Source organism: Dendrobates tinctorius, unplaced genomic scaffold, assembly GCF_039654945.1.
Source record: "Dendrobates tinctorius isolate UK_male_01 unplaced genomic scaffold, ASM3965494v1 ptg000043l, whole genome shotgun sequence".
Taxonomy (NCBI): Eukaryota; Metazoa; Chordata; class Amphibia; order Anura; family Dendrobatidae; genus Dendrobates; species Dendrobates tinctorius.
In genome coordinates, this window is record NW_027361711.1 from 28,086,433 (window position 1) to 28,111,883 (window position 25,451).

The following is a 25,451-nucleotide window of genomic DNA, read 5'->3' on the forward strand; positions in this document are numbered from 1 at the left end:
TTTGGTTTCCACCTGGTTTTGGAGATCTAAGAACCTCCTCACCCCAAGTAAAGAAGGGGAACTTCTAAGGAAGGGGAGCCTCTGCAATACTGCAGTCATTCAAAATGCATTGGAACGGTGAGTGCTTGCATAGAAAGGGTGGACATTTTCAACACCTGCCTTTAAACATTACTTTTTCAAGAACCAATGTAATTACAGTCCAAATTTCATTATAGTCAACTGTCTCTTAGAAGTTACAGCAATTTTTCCGGATAAAGTAGAGAGTGATTCACCCTGTATTTTTCCTTTGATTGTAACACTCCTGATTTTTGCTTATAAATACTGATGTAAAATACGGACCAAATACTGAACATGTGAACATGTCATTAAACGAGGTTTGAACGTTGACTTAGGTCTAATTCTGACATCACGGACTGAGTTTCATTAGTGATTTTTCATCAAAATGTCATCAGAATGTCATCAGAATTTAGATAAAGTTTCATCAGCTTTTTTACTGTTGAAAGAAAAAGTTTATCCACTTTCTCCTATCAGTCAATGAAAAACATACAGCACACGGATGGCATTCGAGTGATGTGCAATATTTTTTCACTGACTCGCAGACTTCCGTTGCCGAGTTTGATTCAACACTCATAACAATATCGGACATGTCTCCGCGATTTTGCATTGACCACTCGGTTTGCAAAAAATCACGGACATGTGAACAGCCCATATACTTGGGTACGAGTGCTAGCCATGAAAATAATGGCTAGCACTCATAGGTGAAAAACTGTCATGTGAATAAGACCTGACTGCCAATTTCTACAGGTCTGCTTACATGGCGAAACCCAAGTTATTGCATTTTAGGGCATTTCCAACTATTTCCTCAAATTAATGCCGGTTCCTAGGAAAGAGGAGATCTGCAGATGACAAGTGTTTATGACACCCTTTGATCACCTTATGTTTTCTGTACCCATGATCTGTTTATCTTCTGACCAAATCAAGTATCAAAATGAAGAGTGAATTACGGGGAAAGAATAACATATTCAATCACAAACCTTCCATTTATGATGAGCGAGCCATTATCATTGCAGTGCAATCTAGGATAATGCAGGAAAAAAGTGGCCTCCAGCGCTCAGGAGTAGCCCAAAGATTGTCACTGGCAGCTGAAATTCTGACAATGGCAATGCAGACTGATTTTTTTTTTTCAGTACAGCATTATTTACTGAATTGCTCCTTTCAATTAAGTCCACCCATATCCTTGTAAAATAGATAAAAATGAGTAATTCACAATGGAACGTTTGGTTTGCAGGACTTGCGAAGGAATCAAAAAAGAATGGCTGAGTTAAATGCCACAATTCGAAAACTGGAGGACAGAAATACATTGCTTGTGGATGAGAGAAATGAACTGGTAATGTATCTCTTCGTACATTATTGTTTAACTATTGATGAAACTACTACTAGATTGTAAGACCCTTTTAATATTGCCGATGTATCCTTAGAGGTTTTTTACATACATTCTGCTTGATGTAGCAAGTTGGTTCGGCACGGTGGCACGGCGGCACGGTGGACAACATCTGCAAGGAGTTTGTCTGTTCTCCCCATGTTTGCGTGGGTTTCCTTCGGGTACTCCGGTTTCCTCCCACATTCAAAAGACATACTAATAGGGAATTTAGATTGTGAGCCCCATCGGGGACAGTGATGATAATGTGTGCAAACTGTAAAGCGCTGCGGAATATGTTAGCGCTATATAAAAATAAAGATTATTATTATTATTGGTTGGCAAACTGGGGAGACTAGAATGTCCAGATAGTGATACTTTACATTTGTCCTCCTGTTCCTAAACTGAAAATTCTGTAAATATATTATGTGGTTTCTAAGCCAGTGACAGAATAAAGAACAAAACAGTTTATCACGTGGTATCATTAAACATTTAGGATGCAACTGTAGAAGAATACCACCTCCCATAGACCAAAGGGGCGAAAAAGGAACACATAGGGAATCCTTCACCTAATTTTTGTTATGTAGTCTGAGAGCAACATGGGAGCATGTAGGGAGAAAGACCCTGATTCCAGCCATGTAACATTTATTTTACTGGTTACCCCGCCCATTCTTCTGATTGGCAGCTTTCTGTGTACACTATACATAAGTAGAAAGCTGTGGTTGGTTCAGGGTTACACAGAGCAGGAGGACTACATGGCAGAAGACAACTAGGCCTCTAGTGATAATCTCCTGCTGATAAAACACTGATTTTGTTGAAACAACAACACAGCCCAGTAAGTGTCAGATCACTGGAATAAAAGTTGGTTTATAATGACAGTCACAAAGTACAAGCTGAAAAATAGCAGTAAGAAATAAGGTGATGTACAGGTGTAACAAGAGGACCTGAAATGATTACACCTGGTGCCTGAGTGACCTATCAGCAACATAAGAAGATGGCATATTATGATTTAGGGTCCGTTTTTAGATTCTTTTTAGGGGCCAGAAACTGTAACTTATTGTTATGATAAATATTTTATAAGGAGTCATTTTTATGAGCAATCTAGATCTGATACAATGCAGTGGGATTGCAACATAATTTACGGTATTTGCTATCTTTTAGCTACGGAGAGTCCGAGAATCAGAAAAACAATGCAAACCTCTCCTGGAAAAGAACAAGTGCCTCACTAAAAGAAATGATGAATTAATGCAATCGCTGCAACGCATGGAAGAGAAGCTGAAAACCCTTTCTAAGGAGAATGCAGAGATGGTATGTATTGCGTAACGGATTACAAGTAGAGCATGTTCACACACAGTGAAGAGTTTACACTGTGGAAACAGCCCTTTAAATCCATGGATTTTGTGGCAGATTTTACCATTTGCATTTCAGACCCTCTTTAATAGGGGACTGTCCCATCTGGAACTCATCTCCAGATGTCTCCAAAGCCTACCCATATACCCCATGAAAGTGTTCTTCTAACCTGTCTCTGATAATCCATCACTTTTATCCACAGAAAGAGAAAATCGTATCTCACCCACCATTGAAGAAGTTGAGATCCCTAAATGATCTTGATCAAGCCGGAGAGGAGCAAGAGATTGAGTTCCTGAAGTTACAAGTGGTAGAACAACAGAACATCATTGATGATTTAACAAGAGTGAGTAGAATGTAATTGTAAAGCTCTAGAGATAAGAAATGACACTGAGAGATTTCTTTCCCCATTGGTGCAAATATATTTCAGAAATCTATGTTCAAAATGTAATCACCTTATGTTAGGCCCACTTTGTAATATCACAGGAAGAATTAAACTTCAAAGGCATAGTGAAAGTGGACCTGGACAGATTAGTCTATCTATAGGCATCCTGTCATTTGTGAGGGGCCAATAGGCTATAGAATATATGTGGACAACATGACAAATACATATACAAATGTTAGTGCACTGACTAGTGATGAGCGACTATACTCGTTGCTCAGGTTTTCCCGAGCATGCTCGGGTGTCCTCCGAATATTTAGGCGTCCTTGGAGATTTAGTTTGTGTTGACGCAGCTGCATAATTTGCGACTGCTAGACAGGCTGAATACACGTGAGGGTTGCCTGTTTGTTAGGGATCAACGAGTATACTCGCTCATCACTAGCACTGACCACATAAGACAATTTTCAAATATTCATTTTGTCTGATTTTTCTCTTTATAGGTATATTTTTGAGTAAAATTTAAATTGTTCTTTTACTCTATAAACTTCTGACAACATGTCTCCGAATTTCCAAGCAATAAATTTTGTATTTTTTTTCTGACAAAGAAAAATGGTCAAAATTAAAGAAAAACAAAACAGTGCTTTCAGACCTTAAATAATGCAAAGAAAATAAGTTCATAATCATTTAGAAACAACAATATTATTATTATTATTGTGCATTTGTATAGCGCCATTTATTCCATGGCGCTTTACATGTGAAAAAGGGAAATATAGACAAGTATAATAAACAAGTGTAAGACAAGGGACACACAAGTACATAAGGAGAGGGGACCCTGCCCGCGAGGGCTCACAGTCTACAGGGATGGGTGAGGATACAGTAGGAGAGGGTAGAGCTGGTCATGCGGTGGTTCAGTAGACTGAGGATCATTGCAGGCTGTACTAATGTTTTAACTCAGGAAGAGTTCAGAAATCAATATGTCGTGGAATAACCATGTTTTTTAAAAACAGCTTTCATGCGCCTTGGAATGTTTACCACTAGATTTTCACATTGCTTCTGGAGCAAAAATTTATGCAGTTCTTCTTTGTTTGATGGCTTGTGACTATCCATCATCCTCTTGATTACATTCCAGAGGTTTTCAATGGGGTTCAGATCTGGAGATTGGGCTGGCCATGACAGGGATTTGATGTGGTGGTCTCTTAATTTTTTCCATATATTATATATATATATATATATATATATATATATATATATATATATATAATATTATAATATATTAGATATTATTTATATATTTACTTATCCACACAGATATGTTGAAAATATAAATCCTCTACAGCTCTGGCAAAAATTAAGAGACCACTGCAAAATTTTCAGTTTGTCTGATTTTTCTCTTTATAGGTATATTTTTTGAGTAAATTGTAAATTGCTCTTTTATTCTATAAACTACTGACAACATGTCCTCAAATTTCCAAGCACTAAATTTTGTATTGATTTTCAGAAAATGAGAAATGGTCAAAATAACAAAAAAATGCAGCGCTTGCAGACCTCAAATAATGCTAAGAAAACAAGTTCATAATCATTTAGAAACAACAATACTAATGTTTTAACTCAGGAAGAGTTCAGAAATCAATATTTTGTGGAATAACCATGATTTTTAATCACAGCTTTCATGCGTCTTGGCATGCTTTCCACCAGTCTTTCACACTGCTTTTGGGTGACTTTATGCCACTCCTGGTACAAAAATGTAAGCAGTTCTTCTTTGTTTGATGGCTTGTGACTATCCATCTTCCTCTTTATTATATTACAGAGGTTTTCAATGGGGTTCAGGTCTGGAGATTGGGCTGGCCATGACAGGGATTTGATGTGGTGGTCCTTCATCCACACATTGATTGACCGAGCTATGTGGTATAGCGCATTGTCCTGCTTGATAAACCAGTCCTCAGAGTTGGGGAACATTGCCTGAGCAGGAAGAATCAACTGTTTCTCAAGGATAACCTTGTACGCGGCTTGATTCATACATCCTTCGCAAAGATTAACCTGCCCAATTCCATCCTTGCTGAAGCATCCCCAGATCATCATCGATCCTCCACCAAATTTCACAGTGGGTGTAAGACACTGTGGCTTGTACGTCTCTCAAGGTCTCCGTTTAACCATTCGACGACCAGATGTTGGGCAAAGCTGAAAATTAGACTCATCAGAGAAGATTACCTTACTCCAGTCCTCTATGGTCCAATCCTTATGGTCCTTGGCAAACTTCAGCCTGGCTCTCCTTTGCTTCTCATTGATGAAAGGCTTTTTTCTACCTTTACATGGCATGAACCCTGCCTCTAGGAGCCTGTTACGAACTGTTCTTGCCGTGCACTTCACCCCAGCTGCCATTTGCCATTCCTTTTGTTGGTCACTTGATGTCATCCTGTGTAAGACGACCAGTGTGGTAGTCGTGGTGATGGTTAGAACTGTTCCCACACCCTGATGTATCATAGGAATAACGATAAGTCTTTTTAATGCAGTATGCAATAATGTACTCACTTCAGTCACTGGAATTTCCACTATCACTGCTGTTTCAGTCTCTGACAATTGACAGTGTTGCTCCTGTCCCAGTCCTAGACCCCGGATCCTTAATAAGAGGTTCCTAACAAGCTGATCCCCTCTTCACTATTTCTCCACACATCTTTCTCTTCCCAGCTTGAGGCTGTTCCATAAGCAATATGCTTCTTGCCCTTTGGGCAGGATGCCCCAGGTCGCAACTGGTTCTAACCAGGAAGTCCCTTTCCTGTATCCCCTGCTTTGTGCTGCTCTGCTCTGCCGCCCCTCCCATCTACTTAACTCCTTTGCTGCCTGAATCTTCTTCCTACTCTTACATCTATCCTATATTCTAACTCTAATGTGCCACCTTTATTCTAGGCCCCCTACAGTCCTGCACTACTTCCTAACCTATCCCTTTCTCTTATGCAGAACACATTACATAACAAATATGTCACATTACAATATACACCATAGTAAAACATTAACAAATCATCAGGATACCGCAGGTGTCTCATATGCACAGCAATCAAAGGAGGAGCGCCTTACACCTGCGTATGCTGAGTGACATTCAAATAAGATCATGGTCATCCCGGTCATTGGAGAGTCTTTTTCTCCCTCTGCCAGTCTGTAGCTTTGTTGTCCCTAATGTCTGCTGCTTGAACTTGTTGTAAAGAACTTCAGTCTTAGAAACTTTAAAGATGGAGGCAACATGCCGCTCACTGTATCCCTCTGCTAGTGAAGCCAGAATTGAGCCCTACTTTTCCTCACTCAAGACTTTTCTCTTCAACGCCTTTGGCATGGCTAAAAGTTATTTTTTCATTCCTATTACTTTTGGGATATTACTAACACTTGTTTTGCCATGCAGCTTGTCCTATTGCAAGAGGATTGTGAACACCACAGCAGGGTTTTTTATACTTTCCTTCGTTAAATAAGATTTGGTTCAGGTGATCACCTAATCAGAAGCACATTAAGTAGAATGAGGTGTACTCTGGTTGGAATTCAACTGACACTGGAGTGGAATGGCTGTCAGACATGGAGAGAAGCTGATTTTTATAACATTGTGCAGTGGTCTCTTAATTTTTGCGATATATGTGTATACAGTACTGTGCAACAGTTTTAGGCAGGTATGAAAATAATGCTGCAAGGTAAGAATGACTTGAGAAATAGAAGTGTAAGGTCAAATCAGTATTTGATGTGATCACCCGTTGCCTTCAAAATGGCATCAATTTTTCTAGGTACACTTGCTCATAGATTTTAAAAGAACTCAGCAGGGAGGTTGTTGTTCATATGGGTCAAGAGTCCAAATAAGGTTTCTTACTTGCTTTAAATAGGACCTTTCTCACCAGGACAAAAGTAGGCAGTTTTCGCTCTTATATTATTTCCGCTGCTCAGTTTATTTATTTATTTTTCATTCTGCTCTTCAGTTCCAGAGATACGGGCTTTTCAATGTTATGGTCATTACAAGGGGGTGTTGCTCACAGGATTCTCTGGGGTTGTCTTTAGGCTGCACTGCATAATTACCCTGTGAGCCATGCCCCGTGATAAAGGTCATAAAGGATCCTCTTTAAGGAAAATGTATTTTGTAGTATATTGTAGAAAGACATTCACAACGTTAAATGTATACAGCATTCACATTTTTGTTGAGATGTCAGTTGACCACTTGCATATTGCACCCACTGGTCATCTTACCCACAGACATCCAGTACCTTTTATTTGACAATATTACTGGTTAGTCACTATGCACCATAAAAATGTTGAACATGAAGGATATTTAAAAAAAAATATTGTTTTTTTCTATGTGTGCTTATATTAATTTAGTGTTTCCACATAAATGTGCACTTTTTTACAGGATAGAGAAAAACTTATTAGGCGAAAAAAGCATAAAAGAAGTTCGAAGCCTATAAAGGTAAACACTATGACAGTCTCTAATTAAATATATATGGAATTCTAACAAACATAACTACTAGAATGGGCAGGTCGTCTTTAAAATATATGTGCCCCATACACTCAAATAGTGGGAGACTCTTGACTATCATCATTCCTCTCTCATCATCCATCATGTGCTTCACAGTGTACGTTTGAAGAATTTAAAAGGGTATTCTCAAGTCCTTAAATCTTAAATTGCTTTTATTAGTTAGACAGCATGAAAACAAGCAAGTTTGCTAATTATTTGCTTTTTTATATTTGCTTTCATTCTCCTGATCTTATATGGTGTACAGTTTGTTTCCATGGAGCTGGGTCTCCAGATCCTGACTGAGAGTGAGCAGTAGTTACATTCCAGGATAGGAGTTAACTCTTAACATCCCAGTCAGCTCTCTCCAGTCCATTGATTTCTGAACAGCTGTTAGCTGCTCACATCCCTCAGATCTTCTGAAGAGATGCAGTTATAAAGCCCACAGCTTTCACCGCTGGTCTCCTAATTTCTGCTCTTACCTCTTGATGAAAGGGACTTGTGTGCTTTTTCAATTAACTGATAACACTGTGTGTAACTATAGTAATGGTAGTATAGATTCTAGAACAAACCACTGATATCTGAATATGTTCTAGCAGAACTTATGCTGGGCTTTATAGTTCTACTAATATAACAGTTTTATTCACCAAGGCTCTCACTCGAGGAGAACCCATCCTGCCAGAAACCAGGATGGGAGGAAACTAAGGCAAGTGCATTCCTTTGAGCTGCTCAAGAGACAACATGAGAATACCCTTTCAGAGGTTGTGATATAACCTTTGTATACAAGTAGGGTCCTCTTAAACAGGACAGTGAATAGTGAGAGATGGTTGGCCTTATCCCATGGCAACTATACCACCCATGGTGCCCTGCTAGTGAATCCAAGTGTGGGAATAACTGTGGAAATTAAGGAGGTTGTTCTGTTAGGACTAGTAGAGAGGGAGTCTCCTGAATATGAATATCATAAAGAGGATTTCAGCAAAATGAACCTCCTCTATCTGCTGGAGGATAGAGCTATGCAAAGAGAGGCTCCTGCTCTGGAGGACTCAGCACCATGTGTATCATGGTCTCCCACTGATTTGTGGCCACCCACATTTTTTCCATATATGTACTGATCACGATGAGTATTCTTCCTTACAATGAATAGTACTTTCCAATGTGATAAACTGAATATATTTCCATACTTACAGAGACACCTTGTAGATACTGTATTTGGATATGATGATGACTCCATGGATTCTGAAACATCATCAGTAGCTTCCTATCGAACTGACAGGACGCCAGCCACGCCAGATGATGATTTAGATGAAGTAAGTCATACTGCATACTAAAGTTCTTTACAATGTCCCCAGGTAAGCTTACTATAACCCATTTAGTATTTGCTGTGGATTCGCTTTGTGTGTTCTTCCACCCAAATCTGCAGTGCAAATTTACATTGCAATACAAGTGAATATGGTTTTGAAAATTTCATTCATAAAAATCTGCACATAAATGAGAGCATACTGCTGATTTTCAGATCTTCTTATGTAGATTTTCACTGTGGATTTTATTACAGTCATGGCCAAAAGTATTGACACCCCTGCAATTCTGTCAGATAATACTCAGTTTCTTCCTGAAAATGATTGCAAACACAAATTCTTTGGTATTATTATCTTCATTTAATTTGTCTTAAATGAAAAAACACAAAAAGAATTGTCCTAAAGCCAAATTGGATATAATTCCACACCAAACATAACAAAGAGGGTGGACAAAAGTATTGGCACTGTTTGAAAAATCATGTGATGCTTCTCTAATTTGTGTAATTAACAGCACCTGTAACTTACCTGTGGCACCTAGCAGGTGTCGGCAATAACTAAATCACACTTGCAGCCAGTTGACATGGATTAAAGTTGACTCAAGTCTGTCCTGTGTCCTTGTGTGTACCACATTGAGCATGGAGAAAAGAAAGAAGACCAAAGAACTGTCTGAGGACTTGAGAAACCAAATTGTGAGGAAGCATGAGCAATTTCAAGGCTACAAGTCCATCTCCAAAGACCTGAATGTTCCTGTGTCTACCGTGCACAGTGTCATCAAGAAGTTTAAAGCCCATGGCACTGTGGCTAACCTCCCTAGATGTGGCCGGAAAAGAAAAATTGACAAGAGATTTCAACGCAAGATTGTGCGGATGTTGGATAAAGAACCTCGACTAACATCCAAACAAGTTCAAGCTGCCCTGCAGTCCGAGGGTACAACGGTGTCAACCCGTACAATCCATCGGCGTCTGAATGAAAAGGGACTGTATGGTAGGAGACCCAGGAAGACTCCACTTCTTACCCCGAGACATAAAAAAGCCAGGCTGGAGTTTGCCAAAACTTACCTGAAAAAGCCTAAAACATTTTGGAAGAATGTTCTCTGGTCAGATGAGACAAAAGTAGAGCTTTTAGGGCAAAAGCATCAACATAGAGTTTACAGGAGAAAAAATAGGCATTCAAAGAAAAGTACACGGTCCCTACAGTCAAACATGGCGGAGGTTCCCTGATGTTTTGGGGTTGCTTTGCTGCCTCTGGCACTGGACTGCTTGACCGTGTGCATGGCATTATGAAGTCTGAAGACTACCAACAAATTTTGCATCATAATGTAGGGCCCAGTGTGAGAAAGCTGGGTCTCCCTCAGAGGTCATGGGTCTTCCAGCAGGACAATGACCCAAAACACACTTCAAAAAGCACTAGAAAATGGTTTGAGAGAAAGCACTGGAGACATCTAAAGTGGCCAGCAATGAGTCCAGACCTGAATCCCATAGAACACCTGTGAAGTTATCTAAAAATGGCAGTTTGGAGAAGGCACCCTTCAAATATCAGGGACCTGGAGTAGTTTGCCAAAGAAGAATGGACTAAAATTCCAGCAGAGCATTGTAAGAATCTCATTGATGGTTACCGGAAGCGGTTGGTCGCAGTTATTTTGGCTAAAGGTTGTGCAACCAAGTATTAGGCTGAGGGTGCCAATACTTTTGTCCGGCCCATTTTTGGAGTTTTGTGTGAAATGATCAATGTTTTGCTTTTTGCTTCATTCTCTTTTGTGTTTTTTCATTTAAGACAAATTAAATGAAGATAATAATACCAAAGAATTTGTGTTTGCAATCATTTTCAGGAAGAAACTGAATATTATCTGACAGAATTGTCAATACTTTTGGCCATGACTGTATATAAAATGATTTGTAGCAAAATACAATTTCACAGCAAAATACAAAAATAACAGATGGAGATTTGTTGTGAAATCGACACAGATTTGGGAATATATTTGCAGCTGAAACTTGGAGCAATTAGTTTCTTTCCTGCGTACGATTTGCAAAATATATATAATTGGTGTTATAGAGCTCATATAGGCAGTTATATCCAAATACTGTAACTACATATATACAATAGCACATGCAATAAAAGCTCTCCAAAAGACCATCTCTGTGAGAAGATCACCCCAGACCAGATCAAATTACTGGTGACAGATTTTCAGTTTCACCATGTATTATAGATACTAGCCTTTCGGAAGACAACCCAGCTAGGTGATCACTTTTAAATGCACAGAGATTACACTGAATATAAACAGAGCTGCCAACAGGAATTTCAGGGCCCCATACTGGAAACATTTTTCAGACCCCTTTGAGAAACTGCCCAGGCTTTACCCCAGCTCTGCCTCCACTCCACGAACCTTCCACAGTCCCACCGCCCACTCGGAATAACTCCACTTCTGCACCACGTTCTCACCAATCACACATTAACAGTTTTCATTGAACACCAGGTCCCAAATATAGTCATCAGCTTTTGTTTTGACCAAAAGATTTTTTAAGCCTGCCATCACGACAAGGTAGACTCTTTTGGCCAAGCTCTACTCTACTCTAAGCTATTATACATTTGTTAAAATACCCAATACTCTTTTTAGGTATATTTTTATTTGGTATTCTTTAACCCCTTTCTGCCATTAGACGTACTATCCCGTCCATGTGCCCTGGGACTTAATTCCCAAGGATGGGATACTACGTCTAATGCGATCAGCGGCGCCCACGTGGTGAGCGCCGCTGATCGCGGCCGGGTGTCAGCTGATTATCACAGCTGACACCTGGCACAATGTGTCAGGGGCAGTCACGGACCACCCCCGACACGTTAACCCCTTGTACACCGCGATCAAACACGATCGCGGTGTACCGGGGGTTAAAGGGAAGCATCGGCAGGGAGGGGGCTCCCTCCGTGCTTCCCTGAGCCCCCTACGGCAGCGCAATGTGCAGCGCTGCTGCGGGGGACTCCTTCCCTGCAGGCCCCCGGATCAAAGATGGCGACGGGGGCCTTCGGGGGCCTGTAGGGAGCTGACTTCCTCACTGCCTGCAAAGCGCAGGCATGAGGAAGTCTGCAGAACTGCCTGTGACAGATTGCTGATCTGTCACAGTGATCTGTGATGTGACAGATCAGCAATCTGTCACAGGACAGTTATGTCCCACCTGGGACTATGTAATAAAGTAAAAAGAAAAAAAAAAAAGTGTAAAAATAATTTTTAAAAAATCGCTAAATAAATTAGTAAAAAAAAAAAATATTCCCCAATAAATTCATTTTTTGAAAATAAAGAAAAACAAAACAATAAAAGTACACATATTTGGTATCACCGCGTCCGTAGCGACCCGCCCTTTAAAACTGTCCCTAAACCTGTCCCATTAGTTAACCCCTTTAGCGAACCCCTTAAAAAATAAAAATAAAAAACGAAGCAAAAAATAATGGTTTATTATCATACCGCCGAACAAAAAGTGCAATAACGCGCGATCAAAAAGACGCATATAAATAAGCATGGTACCGCTGAAAACGTCATCTTGTCCCGCAAAAACGAGCCGCCATACAGCATCATCCGCAAAAAAATAAAAAAGTTATAGCTCGCAGAATAAAGCGATGCAAAAATAATTATTTTTTTATATAAAATTGTTTTCATTGCAAAAAAACGAGAAAACATAAAAAAACAACCTAAATGAGGTATCGCTGTAACCGTACTGACCCGAATAATAAAACCGCTTTATCAATTTTACCGCACGCGGAACGGTGTTAACGCACCCCCCCAAAAGAAATTCATGAAACGCTGGGTTTTGTTCATTCTGCGTCCCAAAAATCGGAATAAAAAGCGATCAAAAAATGTCATGTGCCCGAAAATGGTATCAATAAAAACGTCAACTCATCCCACAAAGAATAAGACCTCACATGACTCGGTGGGTCAAAATACAGAAAAATTATAGCTCTCAATATGTGGTGATGCAAAAACTATTTTTACAATAAAAAGCGTCTTTTAGCGTGCGACAACCGCCAAACATAAAAACCGCCATAAATAGTAAATCAAACCCCCGTTATCACCCCCTTAGTTAGGGAAAAATAATAAAACTAAAAGAAAATGTATTTATTTCCATTTTCCCATTAGGGTTAGGGCTAGGGTTAGGGCTAGGGCTAGGGTTAGGGCTAGGGTTAGGGCTAGGGGTGTGTTGGGGTTAGGGTTGGAGTTATAATTGGGGGGTTTCCACTGTTTGGGCACATCAGGGGCTCTCCAAATGCAACATGGCGTCTGATCTCAATTCCAGCCAATTCTGCGTTGAAAAAGTCAAATGGTGCTCCTTCCCTTCCAAGCTCTGCCATGCGCCCAAACAGTGTTTTATCCCCACATATAGGGTATCAGCATACTCAGGACAAATTGCAAAACAACTTTTGGGGTCCAATTTCTCCTGTTACCCTTAGGAAAATAAAAAATTGGGGGCAAAAATATCATTTTTGTGGAAAAAAATGATTTTTTTATTTTCACGCCCAGGCGTTATAAACTTCTGTGAAGCACTTGGGAGTTCAAAGTGCTCACCACACATCTAGATAAGTTCCGTGGGGGGTCTAGTTTCCAAAATGGGTTCACTTGTGGGGAGTTTCAATAGTTTAGGTACATCAGGGGCTCTCCAAACGCACATGACACCCGCAGACCAATCCATCAAAGTCTGCATTCCAAAACGTCACTACTTCCCTTCCGAGCCCCGACGTGTGCCCATACAGTAGTTTTCTCCCACATATGAGGTATCAGCATACTCAGGACAAATTGGACAACTTTTGGGGTCCAATTTCTCCTTGTACCCTTGGGAAAATGAAAAAATTGGTGACTAAAAGATCATGTTTGTGGAAAAAATACAATTTTTTTATTTTCACGCCCGGGCATTAGAATCTTCTGTGAAGCACTGGGGGGTTCAAAGTGCTCACCACACTAGATAAGTTCCTTGGGGGGTCAAGTTTCCAAAATGGTGTCATTTGTGGGGGGTATCTACTGTTTTGGTACATCAGGGGCTTTCCAAACGTGACATGGTGTCCGATCTCAATTCCAGCCCAAAACGTCAAATGGCGCTGCTTCCCTTCCGAGCTTTGCAATGCGCCCAAATAGTCATTTACACCCACATATGGGGTATCCGCGTACTCAGGACAAATTGCTCAATAACTTTTAGGGTCCTGTTACCCTTGGAAAAATAAAAATTGGGGGTGAAAAGATCATTTTTGTGGAAAAAATATGATTTTTTAATTGTACCGCTGTACGTTATAAACTTCTGTGAAGCCCTTGTGGGTTCAAAGTTCTCACCACATATCTAGATAAGTTCCTTGGGGGGTCTAGTTTCCAAAATGGGGTCACTTGGGGGGGTTTCCACTGTTTAGGTACATCAGGGGCTCTCCAAACGCGACATGGCGTCCGATCTGAATTCCAGCCAATTTTGCATTGAAAAAGTCTAACGGCGCTCCTTCCCTGCTGAGCTCAGCCATGCGCCGAAAAAGTGGTTCCCCCCACATATCAGGTATCAGCATACTCAGGACAGATTGCACAATAACTTTTGCAGTCCAATTTCTCCTGTTACCCTTGGTAAAATAAAAAAAATTGAACCTGAAGTATTTTTTTAGTGAAAAAAAGTTAAATGTTCATTTTTTTTTAAATATTCAAAAAATTCCTGTGACGCACCTAAAGGGTAAATAAACTTCTTGAATGTGGTTTTGAGCACCTTAAGGGGTGCAGTTTTAAGAATGGTGTCACTTTTGGGTATTTTCTATCATATAGACCCCTCAAAGTGGCTTCAAATGTGATGTGGTCCGTAAAAATAAAATGGTGTTGCAAAAATGAGAAATCGCTGGTCAATTTTTAACCCTTATAACTTCCTAACAAAAAAAAATTTTGGTTCCAAAATTGTGCTGATGTAAAGTAAACATGTGGAAAATGTTACTTATCAAGTTTTTTGTGTGCCGTATCTCTGTGATTTAAGGGCATAAAAATTCAAAGTTGGAAAATTGCGAAATTTTCAAAATTTTTGACAAATTTCTGTTTTTTTCACAAATAAACGCAAGTTATTTGAATGAAATTTTACCACTAACATGAAGTACAATATGTCACGAGAAAACAATGTCAGAATCACCGGGATCCATGAAAGCGTTTCAGAGTTATTACCTCATAAAGGGACAGTGGTCAGAATTGTAAAAATTGGTCTGGTCATTAACGTGCAAACCACCCTTGGGGCTTAAGGGGTTAAGGGAATGTGTCACATACATTTATTAAAACAACCAATAATACCACATACAAGGGACAAATACTGTCACAGAATAGCAGGACCACATATTACCATCGCATAGTAACCGAATAATACCACATACAAGGAACAAATACTACTAAATCTGAGATGCGCTCACCAGAATTATCAAAGAATGTTCAACAATGTAGGATAGGATAGGATAGCCTAAGAGGCTTTCCATCCTGTTTCCGTTTTGCTTATTTACATTTTTTCATTGGCCATTCTACCGTGTGCACCAGGGCAGCTATAAAAGAAGCGGGTATATATTAGTGCTAGTGCTCTTTTTTTTTCTTCATTTTTTATGATATAAGAAACAAATACTGTCACACCATGACCATATCACACATTACCACCACATAGTGATGAAATAATACCACATACAGGGACAAATACCTCAACACCTTGGCCATACTACATATTACCACCACATAGTGTCCGAATAATGTCTCATGCAGGGACAAATACCACCACACTGCAACCAGACTACATATTGAAACCACATAGTGACCAAACAATACCACATACAAGGAACAAATACTGTCACATCATGACCAGACCACATATTACCACCACATAGTAACTGAATAATATCATGTACAAGGGACAAATACCACCACACCATGACCACACCACATATTACCACCACAAAGTGACCAAATAATAGCATATGCAAGGAACAAATACTGCCACATGATGACCAGACCATATATTATCACCACATAGTGACCGAATATACCACATACAAGGGACAAATACCGCCACACCATGACCACACCACATATTACCACCACATAGTGAGTGAATACTACTGGTTGAAGATATTTATCTTCGCTTGTCTTCTTCATCCAGTGCAGATGCCATCAGTTCTTTCAGCCAGGTCTCATCTCTGCAGAAACTTCTGCACTATTTACCATGCTGTGTCAGAACCATCAGTTGCTACTGCTCCTGTCTATGGAGTTGCGTTATTAATCTGACTATTATTCTCCTCATATTCCAGCAAGGGCAATAATACCCTGATGGCTGCCCTGAATATAAATATTTAATATATTTATAATATATCCTGTCTTAATTATCTTATACCATCTTCTAGTTTGTTTGTTTTTTTTTAGATATTTTACCACATACCAAAATTCCCCTATATGTAGAAATTTCATTAAAATATATAAATTGTGTCTCTTTATAGAGTTTAGCAGCGGAAGAGTCTGAGCTAAGGTTTCGCCAGTTGACAAAGGAGTATCAGGCATTACAAAGGGCCTATGCTTTGCTCCAAGAACATACAGGCAGTATTATTGATGCAGAGAAAGAAGCACAGGTGAGTAAACATGGAGTATAATAATATAATACTTGCTTCAATATTTAATAATTTTAAAGAACTCTGATGCCAACAAGTTAGAGTTTGCTAAAATTGAATCCAATAAAGGCAATATTTAAAAGTAATTTGTTAGTTGGTTCAATCCTATATGGGCATGTAGGTCACAAGAAGCTGAATAAAATAGTAGCATTCAAAATGTGATTAACAAATAAAAAATCAGGGGCTCTGTAAAAACAAAACCCCAGTCAGGTAGACCAACAATAATGTCGTCCACAACTGCCAGGAAAATTGTTCGGGATGCAAAGAAAAACCCACAAATAACATCAGCTAAAATAAAGGACTCTCTGAAAACTAGCGAGGTGGCTGTTTCAAAATGCACATTAAGGAGGTACTTGAAGCAAAATGGGCTGCATGGTCGAGTCGCCAGAAGAAAGAAATTATTGCGCAAATGCCACCAAGTATATCGCCTACAATATACAAAGCAGCGAAGAAGCAAACAAGCCTCAAAACTTTTGGAACAAGGTAATTTGGAGTGATGAGACCAAAATTGAACTTTTTGACCACAACCATAAACGTTACATTTGAAGAGAGGTCAACAAGGCCTATGATGTAAGGAACACCATTCCTACTGTAAAGCACGGAGGTGGATCACTGATGTTTTGTGGATGGGTGAGCTACAAAAGCACAGGAAACTTGGTCAAAGTTGAAGGAAAGATGAATGCAGCACATTATCAGGAAATACTTGAGGCAAATTTGTAATCATCAGCCTGGAAGCTGCTCATGGGACGTGCTTGGACATTCCAACAAGACAACGATCCAAAACACGAGGCCAAATCGACCTATCATTGGCTATAGCAGAACAAAGTGAAGGTTCTGGAGTGGACATCTCAATCTTCTGACCTCAATATTATTGAGCCACTCTGGGAAGATCTCAAGGGCACACTTCATGCTAGACAGCCCATGAATTTACAGGAACTGGAGGGTTTTTGCCAAGAAGCAGCTTTACCATCTGAGAAAATAAAAAACCTCATCCACAACTATCACAAAAGACTTCAAGCTCTCATTGATGTTAGAGGTATCAATACACGGTATTAAGAAATGGGGTATGTAAACTTTTGATCAGGGTCATTTGGATGTTTTGGGTTATCATTATGATTTAAAAAGAGAAAACACAGTAGTTTAACAATAAATGGCTTCATCCAACCACTAACCATGAGTGGAGAAAAAGTTATGATATTATCATTCATATTCTCTGAAAAAAGGCAAAGAAAGCAAAAATTCTGCAGAGGTATGTAAACTTTTGAGCACAACTGTAAGGGTTTGCTCATATCTGCATATGTAAAATTGCTCAGATTCTCAGCCACAGAAGTTGGCGAGTGTCAGGGATGTGTCATGCATATGTCATTCCGTATGTCATGCGAGTGCTGTGCAAGTGTGTAATTTTTTTTCTTCACCTAGCATCCGTATGACGTGTGTATGCAATATTTAACATCAGTTTTTATATACAGTAATTCTCTATGTAATTTAAAGCTAGTTAACAAGCTAACAAAGTAATATTATATACAGAGATAAATAGATAGTTAGATAGATAGTTAGATAGGATAGATGTTCTGTAGATATTTAATGTCACAAGCCGCCTACATATAATAAACTAGCACCCTTTACTGCCATTCATGTGGCGCTAAAGTGTGTTTAGCATTGTTTAACCTATTAAATAAATTAAATTTAAAAAATTGACGTGGGGTCCCCCCTATTTTTGATAACCAGCCAAGGGAAAGCAGACCGCTGAGAGCTGCTGTTTTATGCTGGGAAGGGGTCAATAACCATGGAGCTTCACAGTCTAATAGTAACAGCCCCCAGCTGTCTGCTTAGCCTTTGCTGGTTATTAAAAAGGAGAATCCCCAAAAAATGATGTGGGGTCCCATATGTTTAATAACTAGCAAATGCTAAGCAGACAGCTGCTGGCTGATATTAATAGGCTGGGAAGGTCCATGGATATAGGCCCCTTACCAGCCTAATAAGATCAGTCGTCAGCCACCCCAGAAACAGGAGACTGAAACAGCAGCCAGTTCCGGCTCTCACGCTGTGACAAATGGTGATGTCATAAGGCTATTTTTTGGTGGTAATATATGGGTAAAAAGGGTAATTGTCTGGGAGTGCATTTTACAATTAAAGGACTTTTCTGTGTGTGTGTTTGGTGTGTTTGCTTACAGACTTAGTAATGGTGGTGTCTGATAGACACTTCTCCATTTCTAACCAATGGGCTTGATGTCAGCGCACATTACACACCTGACATCAACCCCAAAACCATTACCATGATTACCAACGCGCCAAGGCAAGAGCCGAGGCTAAGCACCAGAATTGGCACATCTAATGGATGCATCATTTCTGGGGCGGCTGAGACCTGCTCATATTAGGCTGGGAATGGGTCTATGTCCATGGACCTTCCCATCGTATTAATATCAGTCAACAGATGTTTGCTTAGCCTTTGCCGGATATTAAAAATAGGGGGGACCCCACATAATTTTTTTTGGGATGGGGGATCTCATTTTTATTTATTCATTATTTACAGTATTTAACTTCTTAATAACCAGTAATGGCTAAGCAGACAGCTGTGAGCTGATATTGATAGGCTGGAAAACTCCATGTTTATTGGCCCATTCCCAGACTAATAAAACCAGCTCACAGCTGGCTGCAGTCTCTTAGGCCTGTTTCACACTTCAGTTGTTTGACGTCAGTTGCAAACCATCAAAGTATGAAATAACGAATCCATTTCCACTTTGCAATAAATGGATACACCAGATCCGCTTTCTGGACGGATCCACTGCAGACACTAAGTGCATGAAATTTAAAGGACCAGAGGTCTGGAAAAGGAGAGAGAGGGAGAGAGAGAGACAGAGAGAGAGACAGACAGACAGATTTTTCACATCTGCCAGAACGCCATTTAGCAAAAAAAGGCGGATCCACTTTTTTATAAAAACGGCGGATTTTTACTGACATCAAACAACTGAAGTGTAAAAGAGGCCTTAACTGACTGTAAAAAATAAAGAGGACTATCTATCTATCTATCCATCCATCCAATCTATTCTGATGTTTCTGGCTGTGAATTTACTGTTCTTGGCTGATGAAATGTTGGGTTTCCTTTTAGATGTGTGCAAAAATCGGACGGCACATGTGTGGTCCGTGTGCCATATGAGTTTTTTTTTTCTCGCACCCATTGATTTGCATTGATGAGTCTCGGCTGTTCTATTCGGCCATACACAGCATGTTGCAATTTTTTTCTCCCCAGCCCAATTCCAGTTAAGGAAAAACGCGAAGATGAATACTGCCTCACTGAATAACATTGGTACAAGTGCGATGCAATTTTTTTCTTCCATTGCATTTACTGGATTTATACGCAGATGTGAGGAAGATCAGCAGGTTCCTCTCCGAGCTTCAGCTTCCAGATTGCAGGCAGCCAGTGCTGCAATATTGTTACAAAACAGCAGAGCTGTGAGAGCTGCAGCAAATATCAAATGTGTTTGTAAGAAGACAGCATTCAGTTCTGCAGTCTTGTGTTAGTTACATGTCTCACACTGGTAACTCCACCCTTTCTTAAAACCAAGCTCTGAAGGCAGATTCTCACGCAGATCAGTATGCTGAAAAAAAGAGAGTGGACAGCACCTCCAAAAATCATACGATGATCTAATGCCGCTAGGCAAAAATAAATATAGCTGAACATGAGGATCTTAGTTTAACATTCTGATCAGACTGTATGAAGCCCACTTCCACGTCATGGCAAACCTCGTAGTGGGTCCCTATCGCTCTAATGGAGCAGAGCTGCGCGCCGACCACTGCCACAGCAGCAATGGACAGGCAGGTCAGACAGCCTGGTGTTCCCAGACCACACCGCCCCACCAGCACAAAACCACAGCAACCTCATGCAGATCAGTGTCCGGCCCATAGCCTGGGACTACTTACTTAGCAATTTAGCTTGTACAGATCATCTACCACCATGTGAAAAGTGTAGCCTTGGTGTCAGGGGTGCACTTTGGAAGAAGCATTCCTGGTATTCGGTATCTATCATAGAAGCTGTTCATGAGAAGCAAAGTTGAATTACAAAAATATATATGCCACCAGTAGAGGGAGCTGAATGCATACCGCTTTATTATAGGACTCAATCAAGGGTTATGATTCCTAAAGCAGTGATTTCCCCCTGGTGGTGTCTGCGGGTAAACACAATAACATGCTGTTATCTACAAGTACAATTATATAGCATAGGCGCTTACCGCATACAGGGTTATTATTGAGGTTGATGCATGTCTCTCCTAGTACAGGATATTGTAAAATGCAAAGATGGACACATGGCGCTCACTTTAGTTCATTTCAATGTACACATGTCATCCACTTTAGAACACAGGGCCTCCACTTTTTTTGTTGGACACATTTAGCATTTTTATTATTTAACCACCTAGTTAAAAATATCTAAAGTCTTTACCATCTCAGCATCTTCTACTGCTCTTTTTTTCATGGGCTAATATGATTGCACATAAATTGACACAATTTTCGTAACCTTTGTCAGATTCAGGAACAGATGCAAACCGAGGCCCTGCGCTATAAGGCCAAAATCGAAGATCTCGAGAAGGCATTGTCAGAAAGGGGACAGGTCAGTGAATGACATAGAAATAAATGACTTTACTTCGCGAACGGTATTGTCGAAATACTAAGATACAAATGAATGAAAAAATAAATCTAATGACAGCACTTTTTGTTTTTAGGATTCCCTCTGGGTGGAGGAAAAACAACTTTTCATAAAACGAAATCAGGAATTAATAGAAAAGGTAATATAGTGTTATGCACTGTACATGTGACACGCCGTAAGATTATGTCATTATGGGCTCGCCGACACCGCCACATACATTATCGGATCGCACTCGGACCAATGTTATTCTATGGGGCAGTGCAGATGCCTAATTTTTTTTCAGGAACAGAATCTGTCCACGAAAAAGAAAAAATAGCGCCATGCTGCAATTTCACTTTGAAATCAGATGCCAATCACCCATCATTCAAGTCTGAGGGTGCATAGAAATCATTGGACTGCACTCAGTCCGATTTTCGCCGACTCACGGAGTGGAGAAGATGGAGAAGTTTTGTTCTCCATCTTCTCCACGGTGTGCTCCGATTCAGTCATCAGAGTGAATCAGAATACACTATGCTGACACTCTGATCACAGTATCATTAGCATAACCAGCCCAATTCTCTCAGATATGACTGTACCCTACTATCAGATTAGGAATAATGAAGCCAAAGAAAAGGTGTAAACCCCATTCCAAAATCAGGAAATCTATAAAAATAAAATAGAAAAATACTGTAATAAAACATTTTCTCTGTCTTGTTAAATATACTGTATAGTGCCTTGAAAAAGTATTCATACCCTGTGAACTTTTCCACATTTTTTCACGTTTCACCCATAAACTTAAATGTCTTTACTGTAGCAAGTATTTGTGAAATGTAAATGAAATGATATATGGTTTTCTAAATATTTAAAATAAAAAATATAAATCTGAACATTGTGATGTGCATCTGTAGACAGCCCATCTGAGTCAATGCTTTGTAGGACCATCTTTCAGTGCAGTTACTGCTGCAAGTCTTTTGGGCTAAGTCTCTACCTGCTTTGCACATCTAGAGGCTGACACTTTTGCCCAGTCTTCATAGACTAGCTCTAGCTCAGTGAGATTGGATGGAAGTGTCTGTGAGCAGAAATGTTGCCACAGATTCTCAATGGAATTGAGGTCTGGACTTTGGCTGATCCATTCAAACACATGGATATGCTTTGATCTAAACTGTTCCACTGTAGCTCTGGCAATATTTTTAGGGTCCTTGTCCTGCTGGAATGTGAGCCTATGCCCTAGTCTCAGGTCTTTTGTAGCCTCTAAAAGGTTTTCCTTCAGGATTGTCCTGTATTTAGCTCCATCCATCAACTATGACCAGCTTCCCTGTCCCTGCTGAAGAAAATCATCCCCACAGCATTTTTCTGCCAACACCATGTTTGTCTGTGGGGATGGTGTTTTCATGATAATGTGCAGTATTAGTTTTCCGCGACACATGCCATTTTGCATTTAGCCCAAAAAGTTCAACTTTGGTCTCATCTGACCAGAGCACCTTCTTCCACATGCTAGCTGTGTTCCCTACATGTCTTTTGGAAACTGCAAATTAGACTTTTTATGGCTTGCTCTTCTTCTTGCCACTCTTCCATAAAGGCCAGATTTGTGGAGTACATAACTAATAGTTGTCCGTGGACAGACTCTCCAACCTAAACGGTGGATTTCAGCTCCTCTAGAGTATCAATGGGCCTCTTGGCTAATTCTGTAATTAGTTTCAAGTTGCACAATAACATTTATTAGCCATACTATATCATAAGAACTATGAGATGATCACATTCAATGTTCTAACTGCTGTTTAGAGTGCAAGACATGTATCAATCATATATAATGTGCCATAAAGTGAGGGAGTTTTAGAGGACACATTTACATCTTTAGCATGTATTTATATATTCCTGTATGGTTTGCAATTTATGATAACATACTACTCGGATATGCCATCAATATGTTATTGGACTGACTGCTGTAATATAACAATTATTTTTCTCTAGCGTCTAGATATATATGCCGTAACCGTTACCTCCTTGTTATGGTGCCCCATGATGTTCTTTTGATTCCCTTTCAGAAAGGCCACCTAATGTGCCCACTGCTAAGGAAAAGAACCTACTATTAGAGCACTGATTCTTACTGATTGGTCTCCACCAGTGATGAGTGACCGTGCTGGGATAAGGTGTTATCCGAGCATGCTTGGGTGATAACCGAATGTCTTCAGCTTGCTCAAAAAATATGCTAGAGTTACCGCACATGCATGTCTCGTGGCTGTTCGACAGCCGCAACACATGCAAGTCATATTTTAAAGCATGCCGAATTCACACGGTTAGCACATGAGCATGTTCAGATAACGCCTTATCCCAGCACATTAAATGATCACTAGTCACCACACTACCAATCACTCTGATGCCAGTTTAGAGGAGGAGTGGGACAGGGTTACTGAGCATGTGTGCGCTCCGGCATGAGTGGTCATGACATTAGGTCGAATCAATAAAACGCCAGGAGGCACCAAATCTAGACGATTCAGCAATATTTAGGCAGGGACATTTTACTTAGTTAGTCCAATTGAAAAATTGATAGATTTTTAATGACTTAACAATAGAACGTAATATCAGTTTGTTGAACTACTTAATCTTACTTTGCGTTTGGAATTCTAAACTCTTTCAGATTGACAAACTGGAATCTGAAAACAATCGTGTACAACAAGAACTGCAAGACGCTAGAGACCAGAATGAATTGCTGGAGTTCCGAAATCTGGAGTTAGAAGTAAGACTGATTCATCAGACACTAGGGAGTCTGTCACCCCCAAAATCAATATTAAACATTCTAAACAGTGACATTTCCTCTAAAGGAATCATCTTAGGCTAGTTTCACACTTGCTTTTTTTTGCAGCGCGTTTTTCCCGCAAAAAAACGCATTGAAAAAACGCATACAAAAGCATACAACTGCTGCGTTTTTTTCAAGCATTTTTATGAGCATGCATGAAAAAAACGCAGCGTTTTTAAGCGTTTGTATGCGTTTTTAGTGCGTTTTTACCGCGTTTGCGTTTTTTTACAACATTTTTAGGTGGCCCCTCACACTACCCAAACCATGACTTTACTAACCCTAACCCTGACCCTAACCCTAACCCTAACCCTGACCCTAACCCTAACCCTGACCCTAACCCTTAACCAAATCATACTTAACCCTAACCCAAACCCTAAACCCTAACTAACCCTAACCCTAACCCTAACCCTGACCCTAACCCTAACCCTAACCCTAACCCTGACCCTAACCCTAACCCTAACCCTGACCCTAACCCTAACCCTAACCCTAACCCTGACCCTAACCCTAACCCTAACCCTGACCCTAACCCTTAACCAAACCATACTTAACCCTAATCCTGACCCTAACCCTGACCCTAACCCTAACCCTAACCCTGACCCTAACCCTAACCCTAACCCTAACCCTGACCATAACCCTTAACAAAACCATACTTAACCCTAATCCTGACCCTAACCCTGACCCTAACCCTTAACAAAACCATACTTAACCCTAACCCTGACCCTAACCCTAACCCTGACCCTAACCCTAACCCTAACCCTGACCCTAACCCTAACCCTAACCCTAACCCTGACCATAACCCTTAACCAAACCATACTTAACCCTAATCCTGACCCTAACCCTGACCCTAATCCTTAACAAAACCATACTTAACCCTAACCCTGACCCTAACCCTAACCCTAACCCTAACCCTGACCCTAACCCTAACCCTAACCCTGACCCTAACCCTTAACAAAACCATACTTAACCCTAATCCTGACCCTAACCCTGACCCTAACCCTTAACCAAACCATACTTAACCCTAACCCTGACCCAAAACCCAACCCTGACCCTGACCCTAACCCTAACCCTAAACCCCCTTAACTAACCCTAACTCTAACCCAAACCCCTAAATTCCATGGTTAAAAAAAAAAACGCATATGCAAAAAAACGCATACATGAGCATGCCAGTGCGCACATATGCGCATCCATAGGCTATAATGGCCATTTTTAGAGCAAAACGTGCGCATATGTGCGCATGCGCTTTTTTGCAGGGCCAAAAAATGCAACATGCTGCGTCTGGAAAATCCAATCGCACACCCCAAAAAAACGCAGCGCATGAAAATCGCATACATGCGCTTACAAGCGCGCAGGTATGCGCACCCATGTTAAATATAGGGGAAAAAACGCATGCGCACATGTGCGTTTTTTTCCAGCGCTAAAAAACGCAAATGTGAAACCAGCCTTAGCACTGTACATTATAGAGTGTATAGAGTGACTGGGAAAAATA

At 40.2% G+C, this 25,451-nt stretch overlaps 1 protein-coding gene across 1 annotated transcript in view; it reads left to right on the forward strand.

The window, feature by feature from the left end:
* JAKMIP2 (janus kinase and microtubule interacting protein 2) overlaps nt 1-25,451 on the forward strand; it is a 224,162-nt gene that overhangs the window by 156,139 nt on the left and 42,572 nt on the right. Inside the window, exons 6-14 of the mRNA XM_073575246.1 lie at nt 1,289-1,387; nt 2,579-2,725; nt 2,970-3,110; nt 7,522-7,578; nt 8,811-8,930; nt 16,380-16,508; nt 21,070-21,153; nt 21,266-21,328; nt 23,807-23,905. Of these exons, the coding sequence (XP_073431347.1) occupies nt 1,289-1,387; nt 2,579-2,725; nt 2,970-3,110; nt 7,522-7,578; nt 8,811-8,930; nt 16,380-16,508; nt 21,070-21,153; nt 21,266-21,328; nt 23,807-23,905 (939 nt within the window). The remainder of the gene's footprint in view (nt 1-1,288; nt 1,388-2,578; nt 2,726-2,969; nt 3,111-7,521; nt 7,579-8,810; nt 8,931-16,379; nt 16,509-21,069; nt 21,154-21,265; nt 21,329-23,806; nt 23,906-25,451) is intronic.